The sequence below is a fragment of the Podospora anserina genome, chromosome 2, assembly GCF_000226545.1.
Source record: "Podospora anserina S mat+ genomic DNA chromosome 2, supercontig 2".
Classification (NCBI taxonomy): Eukaryota; Fungi; Ascomycota; class Sordariomycetes; order Sordariales; family Podosporaceae; genus Podospora; species Podospora anserina.
In genome coordinates, this window is record NW_001914858.1 from 4,600,045 (window position 1) to 4,622,885 (window position 22,841).

Consider the following 22,841-nt stretch of genomic DNA (forward strand, 5'->3'; position numbering starts at 1 on the left):
ACTGGCAGCATCGACACAAACACCCAATAGAACTCACGACATCGCCAAACGGCCCCAATATTTCTTGCATTCGGAAACTCTTGGGTCTCGTTCAAAACAGCGCTACTCGGCTCAATTTGCACTTTTGCCGTTTCTGTGGGAACCCGCGCCCCTGTCCGTCCTACGTCGTCTGTCTCGGTCCAGGGCTTTTTTTTCTTCACCTCGGTCGACACCTGTTTGCCTGCTTCTTCTTTGCTGGCCAACATGTCCGCTCGTGTCCCGGCCTGGAAGCGATTGGGCCTCAAGCTCAAGGGAGCATCCGACGAGAGCCCTGTCTTGAGCTCGACCGGCCCCAATGCCAATTCCGCTTCGCAAGTAAACGGCAGCCCTGTGAGCGCGCTCAAGAGAAAGCAACCACTATATCAGTCGCCGGCCAACAGCTATAACAGCAATTCGTATGCGCAAACTCCCAACAAGAGGTTCCGAGCCGACGAAGAAACTCCTGGATCACAAAGGAAATCTGTGTCCTTCACAGCGGACACCAAGAAGACATCCGTCGAACCAGCAAAGAAGAAGGCAAAGAAAAAGAAGGCCAAGAAGCCAGCGCAACCTGTTGCCAAACCCGAGACGAACCTTGAACCATCCCTCGATTACCTTCGCCAGTGGCACACTGCGCGCGACTCGTGGAAGTTCAACAAGAACCACCAGACATTGCTCATTAAGTATCTCTTTGACGGCGACAAGATCCCGTCAGCCGATATTCCAATTTTCTACCAATATATCAGCGACCTCAAGGGAGGCGTGCGGACGAGGTTACGAGAGACGGCGGTGGAGATCAAGAAGAAAGATATGGAGCAGGGTGTCAGCGCTTTCCCTGCCGACACCAAGGACAAGGCCACCAAGCAGACAGAGTACGAGGAGGTTATCTCGCGATTTCTTGAGGACCTGCAACAGCATCAAAAGCAACGTCAGTCTACTGGTACCAATGCCAATGGCAAGCGCCCATTAGAGGAGGTACAATATGTCATCAGAACCGTGGACCCTCTGGTCAAGCAGCGAGCACTGAGGCGCATCCGCGCTGAGATCGTGGCCGTAGAATTAGCGTCGGACAGTGAGGAGAGCACCATAACATCGACAGCCGCTGCGTCAACTATCACTTCTTCCTCTTCGTCATCGTCAGGACAGGAGAACGCAGTCGCAGACAAGAGAACACGCAGTGATGATGATTCACAACAGCCTGCCAAGAAGCGCAGACTGAGAAAAGTACGCAATATCAGCGATGATGAGAGCAGCAGCTCGTCCGAGTCGGAAAGTGATAGCTCTGACGACGATGACGATGACGAAGATGAGAACATGGCGGATGCGCCGAATGGTAAGGAGGATGAGGAAACGAGTAGCAGCAGCTCGTCCTCCTCCGAGTCTTCATCAGAGGATGAGTCTGATGATGAAGAGGAAGCAGATGATGGGAGCGATTCTGACAGCAGCGAAAGTAGCGAGAGTAGTGAGAGTGATTCGGACTGAGCATCTGTCTTGTTTAGAGGTTATTAGCCGGATGGGTCAAATTTTGTTACGATCTGGTCATCATGTACATCATAAACGAGCTTCACAGCATGGCGGACAGTTACTCAAGCTAATTCAGCACTCGGATATGGTAGATCAATGACAACTGAATTTCTAATGTCACAGGGTGTCTCATGTAACAGTAAAATAGTATACCATAAATAAAAAGAGAGTTGCTGCCACCCAAATGATGTTTGCGCTGTACAGTGTTATCCTGTACTTGATGTTCAAGACGATGCCACCCCCCACTTCTACCTACTCCTCTTTCTCGGCCATGACAAGAAGATTGAAACAAATGTACGATGGTCCCGCAACGCCTTGCTACAAAAATCGAAAATCATAAAAGCAGAGAGCCTACCTAATGCTGCGCATAAATACCAGAATACCCCCCAATCCGCTCTAGCTCTGTCCTTGGGTCACGCCAACCCCTGATCACCAACCGACGTGCTCACATGATCCATAAATGCAGCCGCTCCCTTCTCTTGTATCCAAAGGAAGATAAACTCATAAACATCGTTGCCTTGACCAGCTCACATTGACTGGAAGCCAGAACAGAAAAAGAAAAAAAATCATGCCTCCTCCATCAGACTCCCCACCTCAAGAAGTCCAACACACTCTCCCCGATCCATAACAGCGACAATCGCATTATCCTCATACTGCCCATCCCCAAGCGCAACCCTCATCCCCAGCACCCACTCGGCCGCCTTTTCCACGCTCGAGTCGGCAGCAACAGGCACAAACTCCTTCTTGCTCGTCACCAGCCACCCCTTCAGCTCCTCCAACCTGGTCACCAGATCCGCCGAGTCCAGCTTCCTGATCCGCCTGGGGGAGATAACATCCCCGGTCTGCAACCTCACCCACCCCGAAGGCGAGGCATAGCCCGCCCTGAGCACATCCGCACCCGTAGCCGTCTTTTCTGGGGGGGTATTCAGGAGCGGAATCATCTCCATTCGCACCGCCAGTTCCCTCGCGCTCTTTTCACTCGAGCTTGGCTTCCTCAGTGCAGCCCCGATCGCGCCGCCGGGGTGATTTTTGGCAAACACGCTCGCCACGCTGGGGTGTAGCTCCCTGCTGGCGACGATTGCGAGCGCATCCCCTACCGTCAGCGCCACCGTCGTGGAGGTTGTTGGTGCCGACACGCCAAAGGACTTTGTCTCTGGCTCGTGGATCGGTGCGGGAAGAAGGATGGTGTCGGGGCGGTGCTTGATCAGCTCGCATGTTTCCGGGCGGGTGTGAGACGTCAAGAGGATGAGAGGAAGTGACTTGTCGAGGTGAGGGAGAAGCGTCAGGAGCTCGGGGGTTTTGCCGGAGAAGGTGATCAGCAAGAAGGTGTCGCGGGGGCCGATCTGGCCCAGATCGCCGTGGAGGGCCTCGGTGGGGTGGAGAAAAACGGCTTGGATGGCGAGCGAGTTGAAGGTTGCGACGAGCTTCTTGGCGATGTGCCCTGACTTGCCGACGCCTATTACTACTATCTTGCCGTCTGTCGCTCCTCGGCTGTGGGAGTGGTGTTGGTGGTGGGGGTATTTGGGGTGGTTGCAGCGGGTGATGGCCTCAACGGCGCGGTTGAAGCCTTCGCGGGCGAGACGGTCGGTGGAGTAGAGCGCCGTCAGGTTCTGCAGGGCAGTGGTCTCGGTGGAGAGGACGTGGACGGCGTTGGAGAGACGCTCTTCGACGGCGAGCTTCTCGTCGGCGACGGCAATGGCCGGCTGGGAGAGGGAGAGGGCCTCGATCGGCATGCCATTGCAAAAGTCATCGTCCTCGGCGGGTGTGATGGGGGACGGAGGGGACAGTGGGGGGATGGTTGAGAAGGTCGGAGGCATCTGGCGGAGGAGGTAAACCTCGCTGTTGTGGACGGGAGTGCGCCCGTGCTGGCGCTGTTCAACCATTTTGCCGCAGTGTTTCTTCTTCCGTCCTACAACGAGCGCACTTGCAAAACTCCCTCTCCTGCTAGACAATTCCTCCCTTCTTCTGCCTCTGTTTTTTTGTTCCCACTGTTTCAATTCCTTCTAGAAGTGTTTTTCTTTCGAATCGGCGCGAGTCGCTCGTGGGCCACGGCTCACCGAATGCCTGGGGTGGAGAATTGGACTCGGGTTTCCACGGGTCTGGGAAGTACCGGTAAGGGCACCCCTTCGAAAGGATCAAGTTTGCAACTGGCACAACTTTGACCAAAAGGTAAAGCTTGAGTGTACCGAAGGAGCGGTAAAGAGATGAACTTCTTGTTCTGAAAGAAGATGAGAGAGTCGGTCAATCTATCGACCGAATTGCTGACGATGTCCGTCTGATCCGTTCTATCCGCGGTATTATAGTCGCCCCGAAGTCTTGATCTGTATGTGAATGGTGGGGATTTGGTGGAGGGGTACTTTGATGTTGGTCCCTTGAATACGACGTCCGTTCTCGCAGGTGTGTAAGAAGAGACAGGTGTGTAAGAAGAGACAGGTGCTGTGTAGACCAAGAACGGAAGAGAAAAGGTCAAGGTGGGAGAAAAGAAAAATTATTAGTTAGAGGGAGGAGGGCATGGTTATGACGGGGCAACACAAAGCCTCAGTAGGTATTTGTGATCCTATCATTCCCGGGGCCCTATTTTCCCTCCAAAAATGGAGCCGTTTGATGTCAAGGGACAACCTAACGAGTTCGTTCTTGGGTTGGACCCCGAGGGGAGGCAAAGTGTAGCGATCTTCAGGGTTTGGTATCCCTCCAAGATCGGGAACTTACCCTGATGGGCAAACGAACCAGGGAAATCAGATCAAAAATACCCCAGCAGCGCTAGCCGCAGTTCTCTCTGCCTTTGTGCGGCAGGTGTGTGTGGTAGCGGCCCATTTCAGATGCATGGAGATGGATTCAGGTGGGTGGATTGGGGGGGGAGGGGATGGATGCTTGGATACCCACTGCCACGGTTGAGATAAATTGCTTCCTTCGAGGCTTTTGCTGCTGATGAATCAACGGACGTGGTGGGATGGCGGGGCTCTCCAACCTAGGTTGATTTGGCCCGCGTCTACACGCGTGTTTAGCATATGCTTTCTACGGGTGGCGTGCATGGGGGTCCTCTTTGGCAAGTGGTTGCGCGAGCTTGCGTGATTTGCCCAAGCCATCCTATACATTCTTTTTATTCTCTTGTTCTCTATAACTGACCTCGTTATGTGTGCCGCCCATCCGTATTTCACCGCCAGACTTCCTGGCCTTCTCTTTTGGGCATTTATTCTGTAACCTGGTGGACGCTGCCGAGGCGTCTTATCTATAAGATCAGGGTTGGATAAGGCAAGGGGATTTTGCCGAGCGGTCGGCGCGGGGAATAGCCCCGAATGATGTCGGTGGCAGCCTGTTCCGTTTTCTGAACCCTTTTCTCTCCGGGCTCCGATCGCTCGGCCCCTTTCTCCCTAACGCCGAGATCTGTTCCGGTTGACTGGATCGGTTGGAATATGCTCTGATCTGAGGCACTGGGGATCTTACCATCAATCACGTTGATGGCCCTGACGCAACCATCTGCTGCCTGTCCTCCATCGATGTGCTCTACTAGGTACGGTGACGCTCAAGATCTTGGTTTTGGAAGTTTGCACTTTACAGCCAGACGAATGGAAGAAACCTGGACCGTTGAACTTTGGCGTTGCAACGGCTGCCCTGCCCAGACCAGCCCCAGACTGCCGGCCCGGCTCCGATGGTTAGTGGTGTCAATCGGAGAATGGAAATAAAAAGTGACAATCCACTCTATGCTGTAGTCCACAAGACAGCTTAGCGGCTCTTGCGTCATATTGCGAATGCGGAAGAAGGAGGGGATACAATGGATGATCTGGTTTTTGAATTGCCTCTTTGTTCCAGCAAAACGTATGCTGCTCTTGGTGCAATTAGGCAGTTTGATCTATACCTACTACCATATATATAAGGTATGCAAGTATTGTCCAGAGACATTCTTATTGGACACGACCAGCATACTGTCCATAGCATGGTGTTATTGAAGTAAAAGATTCTCAGCATCTTCTATCCGTATGAACATACACTCAAGCAATCCTTTTGATACTCTTCTTCATGGCTTAGCGATGCCAAGTCCACAATGAAGCAACACTTGCGTCCCGTCGTGCCCTTGCACCATGAACCCTAACCCATGACATTGCTATAGCAACACTTGCGTCCCGTCGTGCCCTTGCACCATGAACCCTAACCCATGACATTGCTATCCCTTATCGCAGCTTATCAGTTTGCCGCTGACCGTGTCGTTGTCGCGGGGTAGTATTTTTGGAACCTCGTAGATAGACCTCAACAATATCTTTCCACCAATATCTTTCCTTCCACCTGAGCATTTCCATATAGGTCTCTAGCCTAGCCACTCATTTGGTAGTTTCGTGTATCTCTCCATCGGTTATTGTCATCGCTATTGCAAACATGGCTGAGAAGATTTCGGTCCTTTTCGTTTGCCTGGGCAACATCTGTAGATCGACCATGGCTGAAGGCGTCTTCCAAGCCATGGCAAAGAAGGAGCCGTACAAGGATCTGGTTGCCGATATTGATTCTTGCGGAACAGGTATGTCTCTCTCGATGATGTCGCCCTCTGTGTCGTCTCCAGCAACCCTAACCACACTATCTTTCTTTGACCAGGTGGGTACCACATTGGTGAAGGACCAGATGACCGCACCATGTCCACCCTCGAATCTCATGGTATCACTGACTATGTGCATGCGGCACGCAAGGTAAGGCTCGGTCTATCGATCGGCGGGTTCGGGCATCGTTTCTAATCGCTGTTGAAGGTGAATGCGTCTGATTTCGACAAGTTTGATTACATCTTCGCCATGGACCGTGCCAACCTCTCCGACCTCCAACGTATCCAGCAACGCAAATCGAACAACAAGGCCAAAGTGATGCTTTTCGGAGAGTACTCAGGAACCGGCAAGGCCGAGGTGATCAGTGACCCCTACTATGGTGGGCAGCAGGGTTTCGAGAAGGCGTATGAACAGGCGACCCGTTTCTCGACCAATTTCCTCAAGGAAGTCTTCCCTGACGTTAACTAAGCCCTAGCTTTGATCGGTTCTTTGCTGTCGAGCCAAGTGTCGTGGTGTCGTGTTTTCGCCCATGGATAGACAAAAGATACCATTTTTGGATTGATTGCTTATTGACGTTGTGTCCTCCTCGTCTCAACCCTATGCGCTACCACGCTGCAACTTCCATCTCTGTTCCTGCATTCACTTCACGCACCGGTGTGCTCGTCATGTCGGTTCTGGAAAATCGATACTTCGGATGGGGGGCTGAAGGTCCTGCTAGTCTTGCCCTTCCAGTGATTTGCAGAGCAGGGCAACAGATCTACTTATACATATTCTGATCCATTCTCGCATGCTTCGAGATTCAAAAGGATGTCTTGCTGATCGCCTCATTATCTCGTAATATGACCAGACAAAGCTTGAAGCGAGGTCTTCGGGAATCGCCTTCAACTCTTGGGCACTGCATCAATCCGGAATGGTGCCATCTGGCACCCTACACCATGCCATTTTGAGAGGTGCGTCAGCCCTACGACCAATTTCAGTGGCCCACGACCGGCAGGCCGCCCGGCAGAGTGGTTCTGGATGAGACTGACCCCCGAGAAACGTTGGAAGGATTCAAATTGGAAGCATACTACCTCGGTAGTTGTCCACTGTGAAGAGATCAAGCTCAGCAGCAGCAGCGTCGTTGACACAACTCGGTCGGGTTGAAAGAGGTGGTGATCTTCCCAACAGATAGTACGCCGTACCCCTCTCGGCCGGATTAGTCTGAGCACTGCTATTTGGCGAGGACCGACGATACGAGCAAACCAACAAGGCTTGGAGCTGTCGGTTTGGACCAGTTGCGAAGAACCCTAGACACCACCGTCATTTCATGATGTCGACGAACAAAGAAGCAGGCAACCTTGAGCGCTTCAGGCGGCTTTTGAAACCCCATTTCTTCATCTCCCTCTACCCACTTCGATCTGACAAACAGACCCATTTGGGATGAGAACTTCTTCTGCTTGGATTCATGCGAGAGGCGAGGTTTCTCGCGCGCGCGTACTGAAGCACACTGCAAGTCAGCTTGATTAGCGCCTGGACTTCCTGACAGGGGCTGCTCAAAGTATGTATCTCTCCACAGCACTTTGGCTGGAGAGTGACATGCCCAGTGTGTCAGTGTCTGGAAAGCAGCGGCCGCCGACGGGTGATTGTGGGGATTCGAAGCCCCAGAACCCCGCCGGCCCCCATTTTTGTGCTCTTCACCAAGCATCCCTTGTCATTTGTCACGCCAACCGGCAGCCGAGCTTGCAAGCCAGGGTCGCATCTCAGCCCCTCCATCTTGTTCGCTGCGGCGCTGCCTTGCATTTCTCCTTTCTCCATCAAAGGACGGTTGCGGACGCCTTAAATACCAGACTCACATCGGGCTTCGAAGCCAGACGTTTCTGGGCTGCCTCCTCCTTCTACCCTTCTACCCCCTCCTCCACTCTTGGTGCCTTGGATCCCTCTGCCCCGCTACCTACCTGACCTCCCCGGTTCGGCCCCTTTCCGTCGCAAACTGTCGTTCCTCAGCTCGAAACTTGCTCTCCCACTGCTTCCTTCCCATCCCGTCCCACACTCGGCCTCCCGTCTTTTGTGTGTTGCCTGACAGGCTTTGTCCGTGCCTATCGATAGCTGCTTACCTGCCCCTCCTTTTTTTTGGGTCCTCCCCGCATCGTTGAGCTCCATCGCCTTTCCCGCCAGCATCTCCCCAGACCGTTCAGGCATAAATATCCATCATGGGCGATCTCCAGGGCCGTAAGGTGTTCAAGGTGTTCAACCAGGACTTCATCGTCGATGAAAGATACACCGTGACCAAGGAGCTTGGTCAGGGCGCATACGGCATTGTCTGGTATGGCCATTCATATTGCCCCTCATTTTCTACGCCCAACAGCCAAACTGACCATTGCTGTCCTCTCCCATTCTAGTGCCGCGGTGAACAACCAGACCAACGAGGGTGTTGCCATCAAGAAGGTCACCAATGTGTTCAGCAAGAAGATTTTGGCCAAGCGCGCCCTGCGCGAGATCAAGCTCCTGCAGCACTTCAGGGGTCACCGAAATGTAAGCCCAGCATACGCACAAGTCCACACACACTCCACGCAGAACGCTAGAAGACTGACACATCCTCCTTTTGATGACACAGATCACCTGCTTGTATGATATGGATATTCCCAGACCAGACAGCTTCAACGAGACATATCTTTATGAGGGTATGTGGCCACCACACTATTGTCTGTCCCCTTTGTCTCGAGACGATGCGCTGACACAGTTTGTGACCCGCAGAGTTGATGGAGTGCGATCTTGCTGCCATCATTCGTTCCGGCCAGCCTCTTACCGACGCCCATTTCCAGTCTTTCATTTACCAAATCCTCTGCGGTCTGAAATACATTCACTCAGCCAACGTTCTCCATCGCGATCTCAAGCCAGGAAACTTGCTTGTCAACGCCGACTGCGAACTGAAGATTTGCGATTTCGGTCTGGCGCGTGGCTTCTCGGTTGATCCCGAGGAAAATGCCGGGTACATGACTGAGTATGTCGCGACGAGATGGTACCGCGCGCCCGAAATCATGTTGAGCTTCCAGAATTACACCAAAGCTAGTAGGTTTGCCCCCTTGTCCTATGTCTGTACAGCGGTGAGCTGACGTCACGGCTTCTCATAGTTGACGTATGGTCTGTTGGCTGCATTCTCGCTGAGCTCCTTGGCGGTCGCCCCTTTTTCAAGGGTCGCGATTACGTCGACCAGCTGAACCAAATTCTCCACATTCTTGGTACCCCTAATGAGGAAACTTTGTCTCGCATCGGTTCCCCTAGGGCCCAGGAATACGTGCGGAATCTTCCTTTCATGGCCAAGAAGTCATTCCCTTCGCTCTTCCCTAATGCCAACCCGGACGCTCTCGACCTCTTGGACCGTATGCTTGCTTTCGACCCCTCTCGCCGCATCAGTGTCGAGGAGGCCCTCGAACACCCCTATCTTGCCATCTGGCACGACGCTAGTGACGAGCCCGACTGCCCAACCACTTTCAACTTTGACTTCGAGGTCATCGATGATGTCAATGAAATGCGCAAGATGATCCTCAGCGAGGTTGTCAACTTCAGAGCCCAAGTCCGCACTGTCCCTGGCCAGGCGGGCTCTGCCGGTAACATCCAACAGGCGCCATCAAACGTCCCCATTCCTGCAGGTGGACCCGGCCAGCAGTGGACGGCCGAGGACCCAAGACCGATGGAGTACGGTAACCAAATGCAGGGTCTCGAGGCTGAGCTCGGAGGCAGATAGGAGGCTGTCTCTGATGTTTTAAGCACCGAGGGCGAGGATTGGGTGGTTATACCGCCCTTTGATCTTGACAATAATGGTGACCCGTGGGTGGTACTGCATCTGACTGATATGGTAACGGACATACATGAAAGGACACTGGAGTCGAAAGACATGCCGACCTTTCATTATGATGGAACAAGGATACAGGCCCCTGCTAAGCACAAGGCAGAGCTCCCTGTCCCTGACCACCTGGTGCGAGAGAGGGCGTGGGAAAAGGAGAAGTGGAGGGCCTATAAGCAGCATCGCAAGGCTGTTGAAACGCTCATGATCAAATGTGGGTGCAGAAAAGCGCAAGGGTGTCATCATTTGGAAGCAGCGGTCAGATCTTATACTCGGTATGAGAAGGTGAGCTACCGTGGTGGCTCTACTCGATAACTCTGTCCAAGGAAGCGGACATTGTTTATCTCGACAAGCTTAGCGATTCATGTGATAGCGCGGATTCTTTGTTTTAGTTATCTTTTTGTTTTGATCGCCGTATGTTGGATGGAAGACGGAAGAGGGGGGGGGTGTTCTTGAATACCTACAGAACAAGACAAGACCAGCGAGCGAGCTGGAGTTATAGTTTCTCATTTTAAAATGAAGAGGGTTTAATAAAGCACTAACGAGGGTTGACTGATGAGAATGTGTGCCCTGCCTCGAGACAAAAGTCTTGTGTGGCCATTGGGAACCTGAACAATGTTGTTGGGATGAAGCAGTCGTCATCGTCTAACATCTGGACCGTCTACAAGCAAACAAAACCAGATTTGTGCGAAGTAGCACATTGTCACGACTCCCATCCATTTCAGTAACACATCAACACGCAAACATCAAATCACAGAAGCACCAAGTCATGGTAGTAAAATCCCCAAAGAGCCTGAATTAAATATTTGACCTTGCCTTTTTGTCTTGAACAGCAAGGTCTTTTCCATCTCTATATATAGTACCCTAACCATCCTCCCCTTCAGTCATCGCCTGTCCGCCCACCGAATAATTCACCAAAGAAAAAAGAGGAACCAAAACCATCCATTTTGCAAAGGGTATACCCATGAGAAAGAAAAAAACAACCGCCCGGAAATATTGTTCAAAAATGTGCAATATGCGAAGTATTAAATGAGTGAATGAGAACTTGCAAAGTGTGGTGGTGGTGTTGGTGGTAGTGGTGTATGTGAGATGAGATGAGGTATATGTATCGTCATGGCGCTGGTAGTTTGTATTTGTGATGTTGTTTTGTGAGTGTGTATGTATGGTGGTGTGGTAGGACTGGTTAGATAGGTATTTTGGGGAGAGCGGCACGGGTTGAAGGATGGTCGTTGGGGAGAGAACCAACCAACACACCCAAACTGGGAGAAAACACGGCAAAGGATGGAAGCTCACTCGGCTTCCATCCATCCCGTCTAACCCACGCTCCTTCTCCCCCCACCACCAAGATCCAAATTTGGGCGGTTCAGACCCTTCCAAGATGTCCAATTTCATTCGACACACGGAATTATCGAGAAACAGCTTAGAAGAACCAGTAAAAGGTGGTGTAAGGAACGCTGTGCACACCGACACCAGCAACACCGCACTTTTGCCCCACGCCACCGGCTGTGATGACACGGTAAACCTGGGTGATCCCACTCGAGAGGCCCTTCCCGCTGTCTCCAAGCTGGAGCCAGGCCACGGCTCCAGTCTTGAGAGGGCCCTTGTCAGCGTTGGCAGGGGCATCCACATTATCCAACTTTGTCACACTGGCCTTGAGCCCGACCCGGTTGAGGTCGAACATCGGGGTGCTGCTGATGTCGAAGTAGTGATGGCCAAGATACTCGGCGATGGGAAAACCGAGCAGCTTCAGGTCCTCCTCCTTGGGGAATGGCGCTGTGGCATGAGCACCATACTTGGTTCCCGCGAGCTTGTTGAGAGTCAGAGGCTTGAGGAGAAGCGCAGAGGGGATCCTATCCCAGAGTGCTTTGGCAATGCCGGTCTTTGGCGTTCCTGGGGCGTACTTTGTCACGTCGTAGAGAATAGCAACGGCACCATCGGCCTTAGGGGCAGAGGTGGTGTCGACGCATGTGTAATTTTGGATACCATGGCCGACGGCAATCTTCTTGAGGGTGAAGCTCGGTGGTGGTGAGGGGAGTTCTCGGGCACCTGTTTCTAGTTAGCCTCCCGGATCCCTTTCTCTGTCATTTCGATCCAGGTTCTGTGGTACTTACCTCCAGTCTTGGGAAGAGTGGGCACAAATGTCGGTTGGCATGGGGCAGCATATGCTACCGTGGCCATCGCGGCAAGAAGTATCGACTTGACTGACACCATTTTGTCTGTGGATATGAAACTAGGGCTTTAATGCTTCCGGAGCAGAATATGTCGTTGAAATGAATCGAGTCCAGTAAGATAGAAAAGTATTAGACGATTGAACCGGACCGGGAAAAGAAACAGAAAATGAGATGGGAAAGAGATGATGATTGTGGTGTTGTCGAAGAGGCGGGATACGAAGCTCTTTTATCTTTTCCTCTGGCTGGGTGTTCGAATATCGGAAACTCCTCCACAAGGCTGTTCGGTGCTGAGTCGAAGGGGGATTTTGGATGCTGTGCTGACCCGGAAGGCACGGTCGAGGCAGGGAAGGTGAGGTTGGTAGAGAGCCAGGGTAGCAGTCAAGCAGGAGGAAGGCGTGGGGATAAAGAGAAAAAGAGGTCAGAGAGTTTCTGCAGGGCTGGTTTGTGTTTTGTACCTACCTCACCTCATGGGGGAACTCCTGCCTCCTCCCCCCATCCCCCATCCATCCATCGCTTGTACGGCAAGTCCCATGTAGGAAAGTCACCCACCTGCCTAGGACAAGAGAGAAACAGAAGGGAAAGAGCGTGCAGTGTAGGACAGGGATGCGGGAAAGTACAGGCGGCACGGAGGTACGTACCGGGCGCCATCTTTGGTACCTCAGTCGGCTGGGAAGGTAGGAACGAGTGCCCCGTCGGCAAGGGTGTGGAAGCTTGGGCGGCGGCAGGCCGCGTCCCACCGTTTATTAAGGTACCAACCTCGACAGGGATCAGTCGCGCACGAAATGGTGTTGTCCTCTTTGAGATCAATACTGCAACCTACGGAGAAAGGCCTACTACCTAGGTAAGGTAACTCGCGGCTTGGATATTTTGTCCATTCGGCCTGCCATTATTGCCGCTTTGACTTCCTAAGCTTCCCCAGACTCTTCAACCGCCCGAGTACCTTGTATTGATTAACAGACTCTGATAAAGAAGGCGGGGCAATTTCCATCTCCCGCCAGACTGTTATGGTACAGGCGCTTGGCCTTGACAACGGGCCTCATTCAGCAGAAGCTGGTTTGGACGCCCGTTGCAGGTGAAATGAGTGGTCTGGGGACATGCCAGGCGGCAGCAAGCCTCTAAAATGCCAACGGAGGTTCAAGCAAAAACCTGATGACAGCTGCGCCATTGATACCACCCGGGAGAATCATTCTCTCCCGGCCGGAAGGCTTGATGATCATGGCCAATCCATATCTTTTTCATGGACGTGGCTACCGAGACATACATAAGTCCATGATGCCTGACGAGCGAAGAAGTGGGAGTGAGAGTGCGACTGCGGGATTGCACAAGCGACCCGACCATCGAAAGCTGCGCGGCTAACTCGTTGGCTTGGCTCTTGGCAACGACGTGGTTTAACCTTGTATGGCATGGTCGAATCGTCTTCCCGCTGTAACCCTGCCACCTGCCCAGATCGATCATCATCCAACACGACATCCTACAACCAAAGAAAGGCTCACCCTAACCCTGAGCTTATGGGTAGCCGGAGAAAGCTCTCTTGATATTCATGAATGAGGTGTGCCTTGGGGAGGCAGGAGGAGTTGGTCACTTGCGTTGGTGAGACAGAACTGATCTGTGTACTGGGGATGTGGTCTTTGCTGCTGGTCCGTGCTGCTGACAGGAGGAGTTAGCTTTGAGCTTGTTCAGATCATCACCAAAGAAACCATCTCATGTCACCCCTCGCTTCCAGATTTCTGTTTTCGTCTTCGTGCTGCATCAGAGCCCAAGACACTCGCCGGTTTCTGAAACATTCTGACCAGCACACTGGGGAGGCATATTCTGTGTCACTGTCTCAAAGATATGATCTTCCCCTTCGGCAACGCACCCCGCAGACTTGCAGCTGCACGATGGCACGGCCCCACGCCCCGCTTGCGGAACAACAGCCTCGACCAGGTTTGCATCTTCTGAATTCCACGAGTATTCTTCCGCCGATCCGATCTGGGACTGGTCTTCGTCGTGGTTTTCTTGGGCTTCGGGTTCTGCTCTTGAGATCTCATTCAGAAAACCAAGAAACTAATCCCAATTGTAGGACGGAAGCCGGAACGGACATGCTCAAATCTGATCTCACGCACCGAAATGCATCTCAGAGGATGTCGTCTGACGCACCCTCTCATGGCTGACCACTGAATAACTAATCGTATACACACACACGGCTTTGGGGCTCACCAACAGCCTGCAAGTAGCTAGACCATCGGCAGAGCTCAACAATCTGGTTGTCAAAATCCCCCGGAGCCGTGGGGTGGTTGCGGCGTGAGTTTCTTCGTGAGGGGCGGCGCAGGGCGACCACCTCGAGAAGCAAGCAACCCCTTTCTCCGACCAACTGGGACCCTGCGTCTGCAGCCAGGGGAGCTGCAACAGTGGCACAGGATGTCCATACGGACACCACAAAACCGCACAAGGCTCGACAGCTTCACGCAGCAGGGACTCTCGACACCGTGGAAAAGAAGCCATGGCCAGACGCAATGCTATCGATACAAAGTTTTGTCTTTGTCGCCTCTCTCCAACTCACTGGGGGTTGTATCTCTCGCGTTTTGAAGCCACAACTCTCAAAGTCAATTCTCGCCATATCCAACCTCGGATCCTCAACACCCTCTTTTTACACAGACTCTGTCGGTAATGTTTTGCATGTCTGCAGAGATGTTTCCTTCTGCACGTGAGCGATTTGGTTCCGTTTCAAGTCTGTGAGTAAAGTTTCTTGTTTCAATCTACTGATTGTTTACGCACTGACATCAAGGGGTAAAGTCGCCGACGGATCACTCTTGATAAACCCCCCGCTGCGTCCAGAACTTCGAGCTGGGGGCGCAGTTCAACATCCAGAAGACATCATTGTTGGCTCGCCTGCAAACACGAGTTCTCTGAAACAGCTCTCTGCGATGTGCCTACCACCTGCTCCTTAGCTCAACATGCTTCTTCATCCATCGCAGGAAAGCCCGAGTAACTTCCAACCCTTCACCGAGAGGCCGCACTCACAATGATGAATAACCAGTTCTCGGTTACACGTGCACTGACCTCTCGTCTCAATTCTTCAGAGGGGAAGAGAATACAGTACTGTGCCGCAACCCCACGGTGCGGCTTTCCAGAACAGGCTTCTCACTCGCCTCTTGGATGTCTGCATGTGGTCATGGCCGTTCTCTCGGACTTCGACCAGCCATTCTTCTATTCGCTAGCTGGTTGCGAGGATCCAGCACATACAGGCACCGCTCAGATGCTCGCCGTCACTCTCCTTGTAGGCTTCCTACAAAAGTGGTGCAACCAGATGCCAGCAGACTGACTAATCGCTACACCACCACAACACACGCAGATGAACTTGCTTATATCGCTTCCAATCGAAAAACATTTACAAATACTACCGCAGTGCAGATGCGAATGCGATCAGTCAATATTCCAAGCATTGCAGGATTACACAACTTTCGCTAGTGGCGCAAGTCTGACCAATGGCGGAGATATTGGCTGCATTGCGGGCGCTTAGAAGCGCGGTCAACTGCAGTAGTCGTCCGATTTCTGTTGGCACCAACCTATCGCCAAAACGGGGAGCTTTGCCGCAGAACCGCGATATCAAATTCTTGATGGGGAAAACTGGGCATCTCTGCTTCTTCTGCCCTTCCATCGTAGGCGTCCAAGTTGCTCCAGGTATCGCTTCCTGCATGTGACAATGTTTCTTTGCAGCTACGGATCCTTCGCATCCGGCGGTGAGGGTGACCAGTTTCTTTTTTCTTGGTGACACTTTACACCTCACTGCTTCGCAAGTTGCTAGCGTCGAGGAATCGATAGCCAACATGTATTACAGCGGCAGAGGAGACTCTTAATTGGTCTGTTGGCGCGGTGCCTCGTCTATCGTGTTTCTGAGGAGAGGATTAGCCGACCCTCGCGCCGGCCCGCCAGCTTCCTTTTCTTTATCTCCCTGTCGATATTGAAGGTTCTATGCAGATATGCTGTGAGGAGCTCTCCCCATCGGGGCCTGTATCCTGTGTTACTTACCATGAGCCCGGTGTTGATGCTCACATGACATTGAGCTCCTGCATCCTGGATGGCACTGGGTGAACTTTTGGTTTGGTGGGTGTTGGGCCCGATGCAGTTTGCCTACCTACTGATAATAGGAGCTATTGGTGGCCACGTCGCTGATATGCTGCTTGCCCTACCTATATTCCAGACTCTTTGCCTTGCAGGCAGTGCAGAACAGAAGAAAACCATCCTCTTCACTGTCTCTTGATCTCTGTAGAAGTGGCCGTGTGAATCGCAATAGCCAGACACTGATCCCACGACTACGGAGCCGAAACAAACAGTAGCCCTTACAGCTGGATGCGGGTAGCTTGATAGGTAGTTCTTGGGGTCATTGATCCCGCCGTTCGTAGCACAAGACGCGCCTGAGGCTTGAGGGAAGGATCAAGTAGCAGTTGTACCAGATACTTGTGATACTTGAAGCCGGGGGCATGGGGGAAACGGTGGGTCGACGGTGGATATTCAGGCATCCTTATTGATAGCCCAGCATGTGTCTGCCATTGTTGCTTGTGAGGAGGCACAGTACATCATGTCTCGTGCTTTGCAATGTAAGTATTTAGCGTTCATGGGATCTGGTAGATGTGGGTGTGGGTGGCTGCGAGGGAGACACCTCTTTGGAGATTCTTCATCGCCGCTGTGGAATGGAAGGTGGCAGCAAGTTCTGGATGAGACTGAATTCTCTCAGCTGGGTCCATAAGAGTGAAAGCGTTCGAAGGAGGGAGTTGACATCTAGTAGCCGCCCCTCAACGGGCAGGCAGCTCTCAGATAAGACCTCTTTAACATTGCGGGAATACTCAGTCGTCCATTCTGGTGGCCGCTGTAAACAGGGCTGTGCCAGCTACGAGCTTTATCCAAGGCAGCAAGCCTTCTCGTCCAACATAGCTCCAACATCCTCCTCAAGGCTGGATTGTTGTCCTTGACAACCAACCAGCCATACAGATAGCCGCCTAGACGCGCCTACATGTTGGAGAACCAAGGCAAGGGATGGTCGATCGTGTGGCTAGGCGCCCCAACAGCATCATTCACATGGACTTCCGGATGGACTAGCTGGTGTATGGTGCGTTGGCGTGTGCTGATGAGCGCGGGGGTCCTGCAGATTTGATCCTTAAACCATGTTCTGGGGTGGATGAGAAAGGCTATCAACTTCTGGGGAAATATCGTCATGCTTGGTCTCTCTGGCAGGCATACAGATGATCACGGCCTGTAATATGTATGCTCCCTCATAGGATATCGGTACCTGGGGAGGTTCTTTGTTGGCCGACTTTTACTCATGTGAGATGCAGTTCGCGACATGCGGCACGCGGCAAAGTCGAGGCCGGTTGATAGGGCTGTTATTTACTCGAACATCATTTGTCTATTTCAAAAGATTGAGAGTCTCTTATCAAGATGCTCTGACCTTGCGTGATGTATCTTGGCTTTCATGTCATGTGCCTGCTGTTCCCGTAACCCGATGCAGCACGAGAGAGAACTCCAAAGGCATTTCGCTAGCAACAGTGGGAGAATTTTAGGTGGACGAACACCACAAGTAGTTGAATCTCTTGTTTACAGCAAGACTTGCATGTGTTTACGTTGAAGTTGTTGCGCCGAATCCCGTGGTTGTTCACATGGTGTTCTGCATGTGGCCCCCCATGTACACATCGCTATTCTTCGTGACCAGCTGCAGCCCCATGCCCAAAGCTTGGCGGGGAGAGTTGAAAACCCCGGACTTGAAATGTCTCTTGTATTCCCTAGGCTGACTATGGAAGAGTGGTGAGCTATGTGCAGGCAGGTGAGGCACCCGCGGGGGCGTTGCCCTGTGATCCGTCTGAACAGATTACCAGAGCGAAAAGCTTACCTAAGTTAGAGCTTTAGGCCATGCGTCAAGAGGTTTTGAGTCCAGGACTGTAAGGCAGTGGCCATTACCCAACACCACTTAGTAGTCACTCAATGCTCGAAGCCATTCAGGGGCACTCAGGGGTTGTTTACAGTGAACGGTCAGCGACCCACCAGTGAGACTTTCACGGCAACCAGAGCTCCATTAACCCGAACCCCTCTGCCCCAACAACACTCAAGTAAACCCACCTTGCCACGAAGAACAATGAAAATTATGCAAGTTGTCTCAACAACTTGTTGGTTAACGCAATATAAAATGAACAGAAATTCCAGAACTTTTGGTGAAATCCAACGGAAATGGGCCAAATAACTGTCCGACGCCCGTAACAAGGATGGTGTAAAAACCGAACCTCGGTTCATGCTGACTGCCTGATTGGCCAATGCCCTGAAAAGCAGCCCCACGTCTGTCTTATCAGCTGCAGAGAATATCTTATCGATCAACTCACCTTCAGTCCCAAGCCTTCGGACGCGACACGCACTCGACGAACAGATCAGGCAGCCCGATCCGATCAAAATCCACACCTCCACACGTCACTGAACGGTCGCCAGGAAGACCCTACCTCCTTTCCGGTATTTTCGGCCTCGAACCCCTGTACGAGAACGTCAACAAAAAAAGTCCCCGTTCAATGATATAAAACCCTTGCCCGGCCCTGCCGTGGGCCGCGATGGCAGTCGACGTAGTCCAGTCAGTCTTTTTCGCTGCCTCCAAGTGTAGCAACACTCTTTTCTGCTTCGGACGATACATCTTCGTCTGGGCGATCGCCTTGGTCTTCATTCTTGCCGGCGCGCTGCAATATCGGCTCTCTTCGCTATTCCCCAGGAACGGAATTTCTACGGAACATAAGAAGGCGTGATTTTGTGACGGAGAAACCGAAATGGCTGTCGGAACGCTCTCTCTCTTTTTCCCCGTCTTCATCCCGGCCGCCACAGCGGGATTGGTCTATGCTGGTCACCGCGCAACTTACCTCAACTGGAGGGCGATCTTGACCGAGTTCCTCACGGGACCTGGTCGGACAAGTCGGATCCTACTTCTGCTGTTTTTGGGTCTCAACTGGAAGAGCTTGCCCCTTGGGTGGACGGTATGTATCTCGTGATATTACCTGGTGACACCAAGCTGACATTTGCGCCGCTAGGTTCGGATCTTCCATTCCTTCATTTTCCACTTCGCGCGCCGCCCAAAGACTCTTCCTCAGCGCGCCCTCTTCCACTACAGCGTTACCTCCTCTCGTACCTCTCTCCTCGAAACCGACTACAACTTCCACAAGTCCAACTCGACCTACTTTGCCGATGTCGACGTTTCGCGTTCCCACCTGGTCACTCATCTGCTGGGCCCATCCATGCCAATCATTGGCGACAACGAGAAGAACAAGCTGGTTCTGGACAAGGATGGCAAGGTGATTAAGGGGAGCTTTGGCATAGGCCTGGGAGCCGTCTTTTGCTCTTTCCGCCGCGAGATTGGCCCCATGCAAGGTTACGAGATGTGGAGCAGAATCGTGAGCTGGGATCGCAAGTGGCTTTACATTGTGACGCACTTTGTTGTCAAGGGCAAGGTCAAGCCTACCAGCTGGGACGGCAGGTGGAAGGGTCCGACACGCAGCAAGATCCAAAAGGCCGAGGATGGGTCGGCCGTGGAGGAGCCGGATTGGAGCAAGTACATTCACGCCACTGCCATCAGCAAGTACGTGTTCAAGCTAGGGCGCTTCACCATTCACCCTTCGATCATGATCCAGGCTGGTGGCTTGTTGCCCGAGAGACCAGGTGGCTGGAGAGGTGGTGAGGATGACTGCGGAGACCTGGTTGACTTGGGAGAGATCGATGCTGAGGGCGAGTGGGACTGGAAGAAGGTTGAGGCTGAGCGGAGAAAGGGTCTGGATTATGCTAATCACTTTGGGGCGTTGGACGGCACGAATCTTTTGTTTGATGGTGGCGAGGATGGCGCTATTGGCAACTTCCCTATTGGTTAAGGGTAAAAGATTTAGGAAGGGTGGTATTTGGATGCTTAGAAGGCGGAAGAGACATGATACCCATTTTTGTGTAGGGAGTTCAGAGATGGTATTGTTTAGATTTGAGAGACAGCGCGCTAGCAGGTGCTCGCAGCGGCTGATGTCTGTGGCAAGAGATGCCAAAATACATCATTATTCTATGGCAGGGGTTCAGCTAACAATGTTGACATTGTTACGCTGACATCGTCTTTTCTTTGCAAGCCACAAATCCATCTTTGCTCGCACCACTGTGGGTGATCAAGCCCTCGACCACGCTATCGTCATCGAAAATCACGCGGTCGGGCCCTGGAGGACCAGAGGTGTATATGTCACCTGGCATGATGGGATACTCGAAATAGGGAGGCTCTGTGACAAAGTCGAAGGCCTCGAGGTTCTTGAACTGGTGGGGATAGTAGCCTGTATACACGCGGTTGAGCTAAAAAAAATTGCATGTGCTATAGTCAAAAGAAGAGATTCGAGACAGCCCGAAAACCACGTACCGACATAGCTAGGGTCATGGAGCAGAGCGTATCCCAAGGCAATGGCGCGGGAGACATCCGAAGAGTTATACGTATGAGCGCTGCAGCTCCAGGTTGTTGTGTTTATGTCGCCTGTGGTCACTAGGATTTGGTGACCAAGTGGTGAGGCAATGGCTGGTAGGGCTGGAACATGGGCGAGAATGGAGAGAAAGAGCCATATGGTGTTAGCTGATGTGGGGGTAGGGTGGTGAGTGCTGGGGCCCAAACGGCCCACGATTAGCAACTCACCTTGATCATTTCGAACTAGATGAGTTTTTTGACATCGATATTCTGTTTCAAAAAGCAAAAAGCCTGGTGTCTTGATGGGGAAGTAGGGGATCGCGGCTCTCTTATCATTGCTGGACAGTGTTATTATATGCAGTCTCACATATCGGATACAACGGCACACTGTGGACTTTCGGACCACACATGAATTTCGTGCGCCTAAATACACACGGCAATAAACATCTGATGTGATGAAGTGAGTACCTAATCTGATGTTCTTCGGATATGTCGAGACTATCTCTCATACTTGTGGGTTCAATGCAGTGAGGGTTAGGGTTATTATGTCTACGCGTTTAGGGCCTTCAGGGGCTCAGGGGGTTGACTCGCAGACGAGTAAGGGGTAACACATGGGGCCAGAGCAACACTGAAAGTCCACATTTAAAATGTACAAAACCTGACTCGTTTTACCAACACTTTCAAAGCTATTTCCACAGCTTTGATATGGGATCCTCAATTTTGTCAACAGCAAGAAGTCGTCGCTGGAATGCAGACCCGACATGCAATTATGCGGTCACGGCGCCGAGACAAGATGCCTCGGCAAACCTCCGGCATCGCCTTCACATTCTCCAACGGGAGTGGGTTCCCGATTCCACATCTCGTTTCTAGTCAATCCGAACAATCGATATGGTTGATATCGCAATCCCCACTGCAATTCTCTAGTATTTCAGCCACTCACTCACATATTTTTGCCATCACGACTCATTCATTCTTGATCCGTACATCCCGGTGGCCTCTACCTATAATTCTCAAACGTAACCCCTGACCGCAGCACGACAAAATGGCATCCTCCAAAGCCTCACCATCACCACCACCATCAACAACCGAAAGTAAACAACAAAACCCACAATCAGAAGAAATGGTCACCCCAACCGCCTCAGACATCTCCTCCGTCCTCGACTCCCCGGCCAACAAGGCCCAAGAAGCCCACCACATCGCCTTCTTCAATTCAATACCCTGGTGCTCCTCCCTCCTCGGCTCCAACCCCAACCTCATCATCTCCCAGTCCGTCTCCCGCATCATCCGCCCGTCTGGGTGCGAGGAGGACGCGCTCATCTCGCAGACGCTAAACTCGCCGGACGCCATCCCGGCCTACATCACTTTTTACTCTCCCCCTCCCAAACCGACGGATTATGTCAATGAGGTCAAGTCGCTTATTGCCTTGGGACCGAAGGTGAATGGGTGGGAGGGTATCTGCCATGGGGGGATTGTCATGACGCTTTTGGATGAGGTGATGGGGCAGATTTTTGCGGTCAACAAGGACAGCGGGGCGATGGGGAGCAAGATGCCGCTTTTGACGGGGTATCTGAACACTGAGTTTAAGAGGCCTGTGAGAACAGGGACGAAGGAGAAGCCGGCGATTGTGTTGGTTGTTGCTAGGATGACCAAGATCGAGGGAAGGAAGCACTTTTGCGAGGGGGTGGTGTATGGGGATGAGGAGGGGAGGAATGAGCTGGCGAGGGCGGAGGCCTTGTTTGTGCAGTTGAGGGAGCAGAAGCTGTGAAGAGGTAATTTCAAAAGGGTATAGGATATATGCATCGTGGTGTTTTGATAGAGGGAGCGATAATGTTGGAGAGCGAGGAGCTTGGGGTTGCTTGCATCTGAATAGACTACATTGGGAACAGTCCTACCTAATAGATAGCATGGAGTAAGAATTACCGTGGTACCGGTTCGCAATTTCAATTTCAAGCGGCGGCCAACCTGGAAGACATTGAAATATGTTGAGTCTGCCCACCCAACCTGTCCAGTACCCTCGCAAGATTCATAAACTAAAGCTTCTTGCCAGCTGGGATTTCAATTGTATCTCTCTTATGAAGAATGGCGAGTTTCTCGATCATGATATGTCTGTCCTTTTCAATGTCGCTTTCAACTTCATTAAGATAAATCCCGTGGACTTGTGAACCGTTCATGAGTGGCTCACTTTTCTCAGCCAAATCGTATATGTATGTGTCAAGACGCAAGATACAGCACCTAACGCCGTCCGCCATTTGCACTGACAGGGAGGGAAGCGCGCGGAGAAAGTGCCCGTATCTTCACAAGATAAACTTGGTCTAAAGCAGAGGTTTCATGTACCACTGTGTGCGGCAATGTTT

The 22,841-nt window shown here is 52.1% G+C and overlaps 7 protein-coding genes across 7 annotated transcripts; 5 read left to right on the forward strand and 2 right to left on the reverse strand.

Moving 5' to 3' along the window:
• Positions 1–243: 243 nt before the first annotated feature.
• PODANS_2_13310 (uncharacterized protein) lies at positions 244–1,500 on the forward strand (the record flags this gene model as incomplete). The annotated part of the gene is made up of 1 exon (XM_001912114.1): positions 244–1,500. One exon carries the CDS (start codon positions 244–246, stop codon positions 1,498–1,500), a length of 1,257 nt encoding a protein of 418 aa, XP_001912149.1.
• A 608-nt stretch (positions 1,501–2,108) lies between these two features.
• On the reverse strand, positions 2,109–3,425 carry PODANS_2_13320 (uncharacterized protein; the record flags this gene model as incomplete). The annotated part of the gene is made up of 1 exon (XM_001912115.1): positions 2,109–3,425. The coding sequence occupies one exon, from the start codon at positions 3,423–3,425 to the stop codon at positions 2,109–2,111; it is 1,317 nt and encodes a 438-aa protein (XP_001912150.1).
• A 2,488-nt stretch (positions 3,426–5,913) lies between these two features.
• PODANS_2_13330 (uncharacterized protein) lies at positions 5,914–6,536 on the forward strand (the record flags this gene model as incomplete). Its single annotated transcript, XM_001912116.1, has 3 exons — positions 5,914–6,052; positions 6,127–6,218; positions 6,276–6,536. 3 exons carry the CDS (start codon positions 5,914–5,916, stop codon positions 6,534–6,536), a joined length of 492 nt encoding a protein of 163 aa, XP_001912151.1.
• A 1,721-nt stretch (positions 6,537–8,257) lies between these two features.
• Positions 8,258–9,792, forward strand: PODANS_2_13340 (uncharacterized protein; the record flags this gene model as incomplete). Its single annotated transcript, XM_001912117.1, has 5 exons — positions 8,258–8,370; positions 8,447–8,579; positions 8,662–8,728; positions 8,802–9,116; positions 9,179–9,792. The coding sequence occupies 5 exons, from the start codon at positions 8,258–8,260 to the stop codon at positions 9,790–9,792; spliced, it is 1,242 nt and encodes a 413-aa protein (XP_001912152.1).
• Positions 9,793–11,311: 1,519 nt separating this feature from the next.
• On the reverse strand, positions 11,312–12,102 carry PODANS_2_13350 (uncharacterized protein; the record flags this gene model as incomplete). Its single annotated transcript, XM_001912118.1, has 2 exons — positions 11,312–11,937; positions 12,003–12,102. The coding sequence occupies 2 exons, from the start codon at positions 12,100–12,102 to the stop codon at positions 11,312–11,314; spliced, it is 726 nt and encodes a 241-aa protein (XP_001912153.1).
• Positions 12,103–18,841: 6,739 nt separating this feature from the next.
• PODANS_2_13360 (uncharacterized protein) lies at positions 18,842–19,930 on the forward strand (the record flags this gene model as incomplete). Its single annotated transcript, XM_001912119.1, has 2 exons — positions 18,842–19,045; positions 19,148–19,930. 2 exons carry the CDS (start codon positions 18,842–18,844, stop codon positions 19,928–19,930), a joined length of 987 nt encoding a protein of 328 aa, XP_001912154.1.
• Positions 19,931–21,529: 1,599 nt separating this feature from the next.
• On the forward strand, positions 21,530–22,252 carry PODANS_2_13370 (uncharacterized protein; the record flags this gene model as incomplete). Its single annotated transcript, XM_001912120.1, has 1 exon — positions 21,530–22,252. One exon carries the CDS (start codon positions 21,530–21,532, stop codon positions 22,250–22,252), a length of 723 nt encoding a protein of 240 aa, XP_001912155.1.
• Positions 22,253–22,841: the final 589 nt, after the last annotated feature.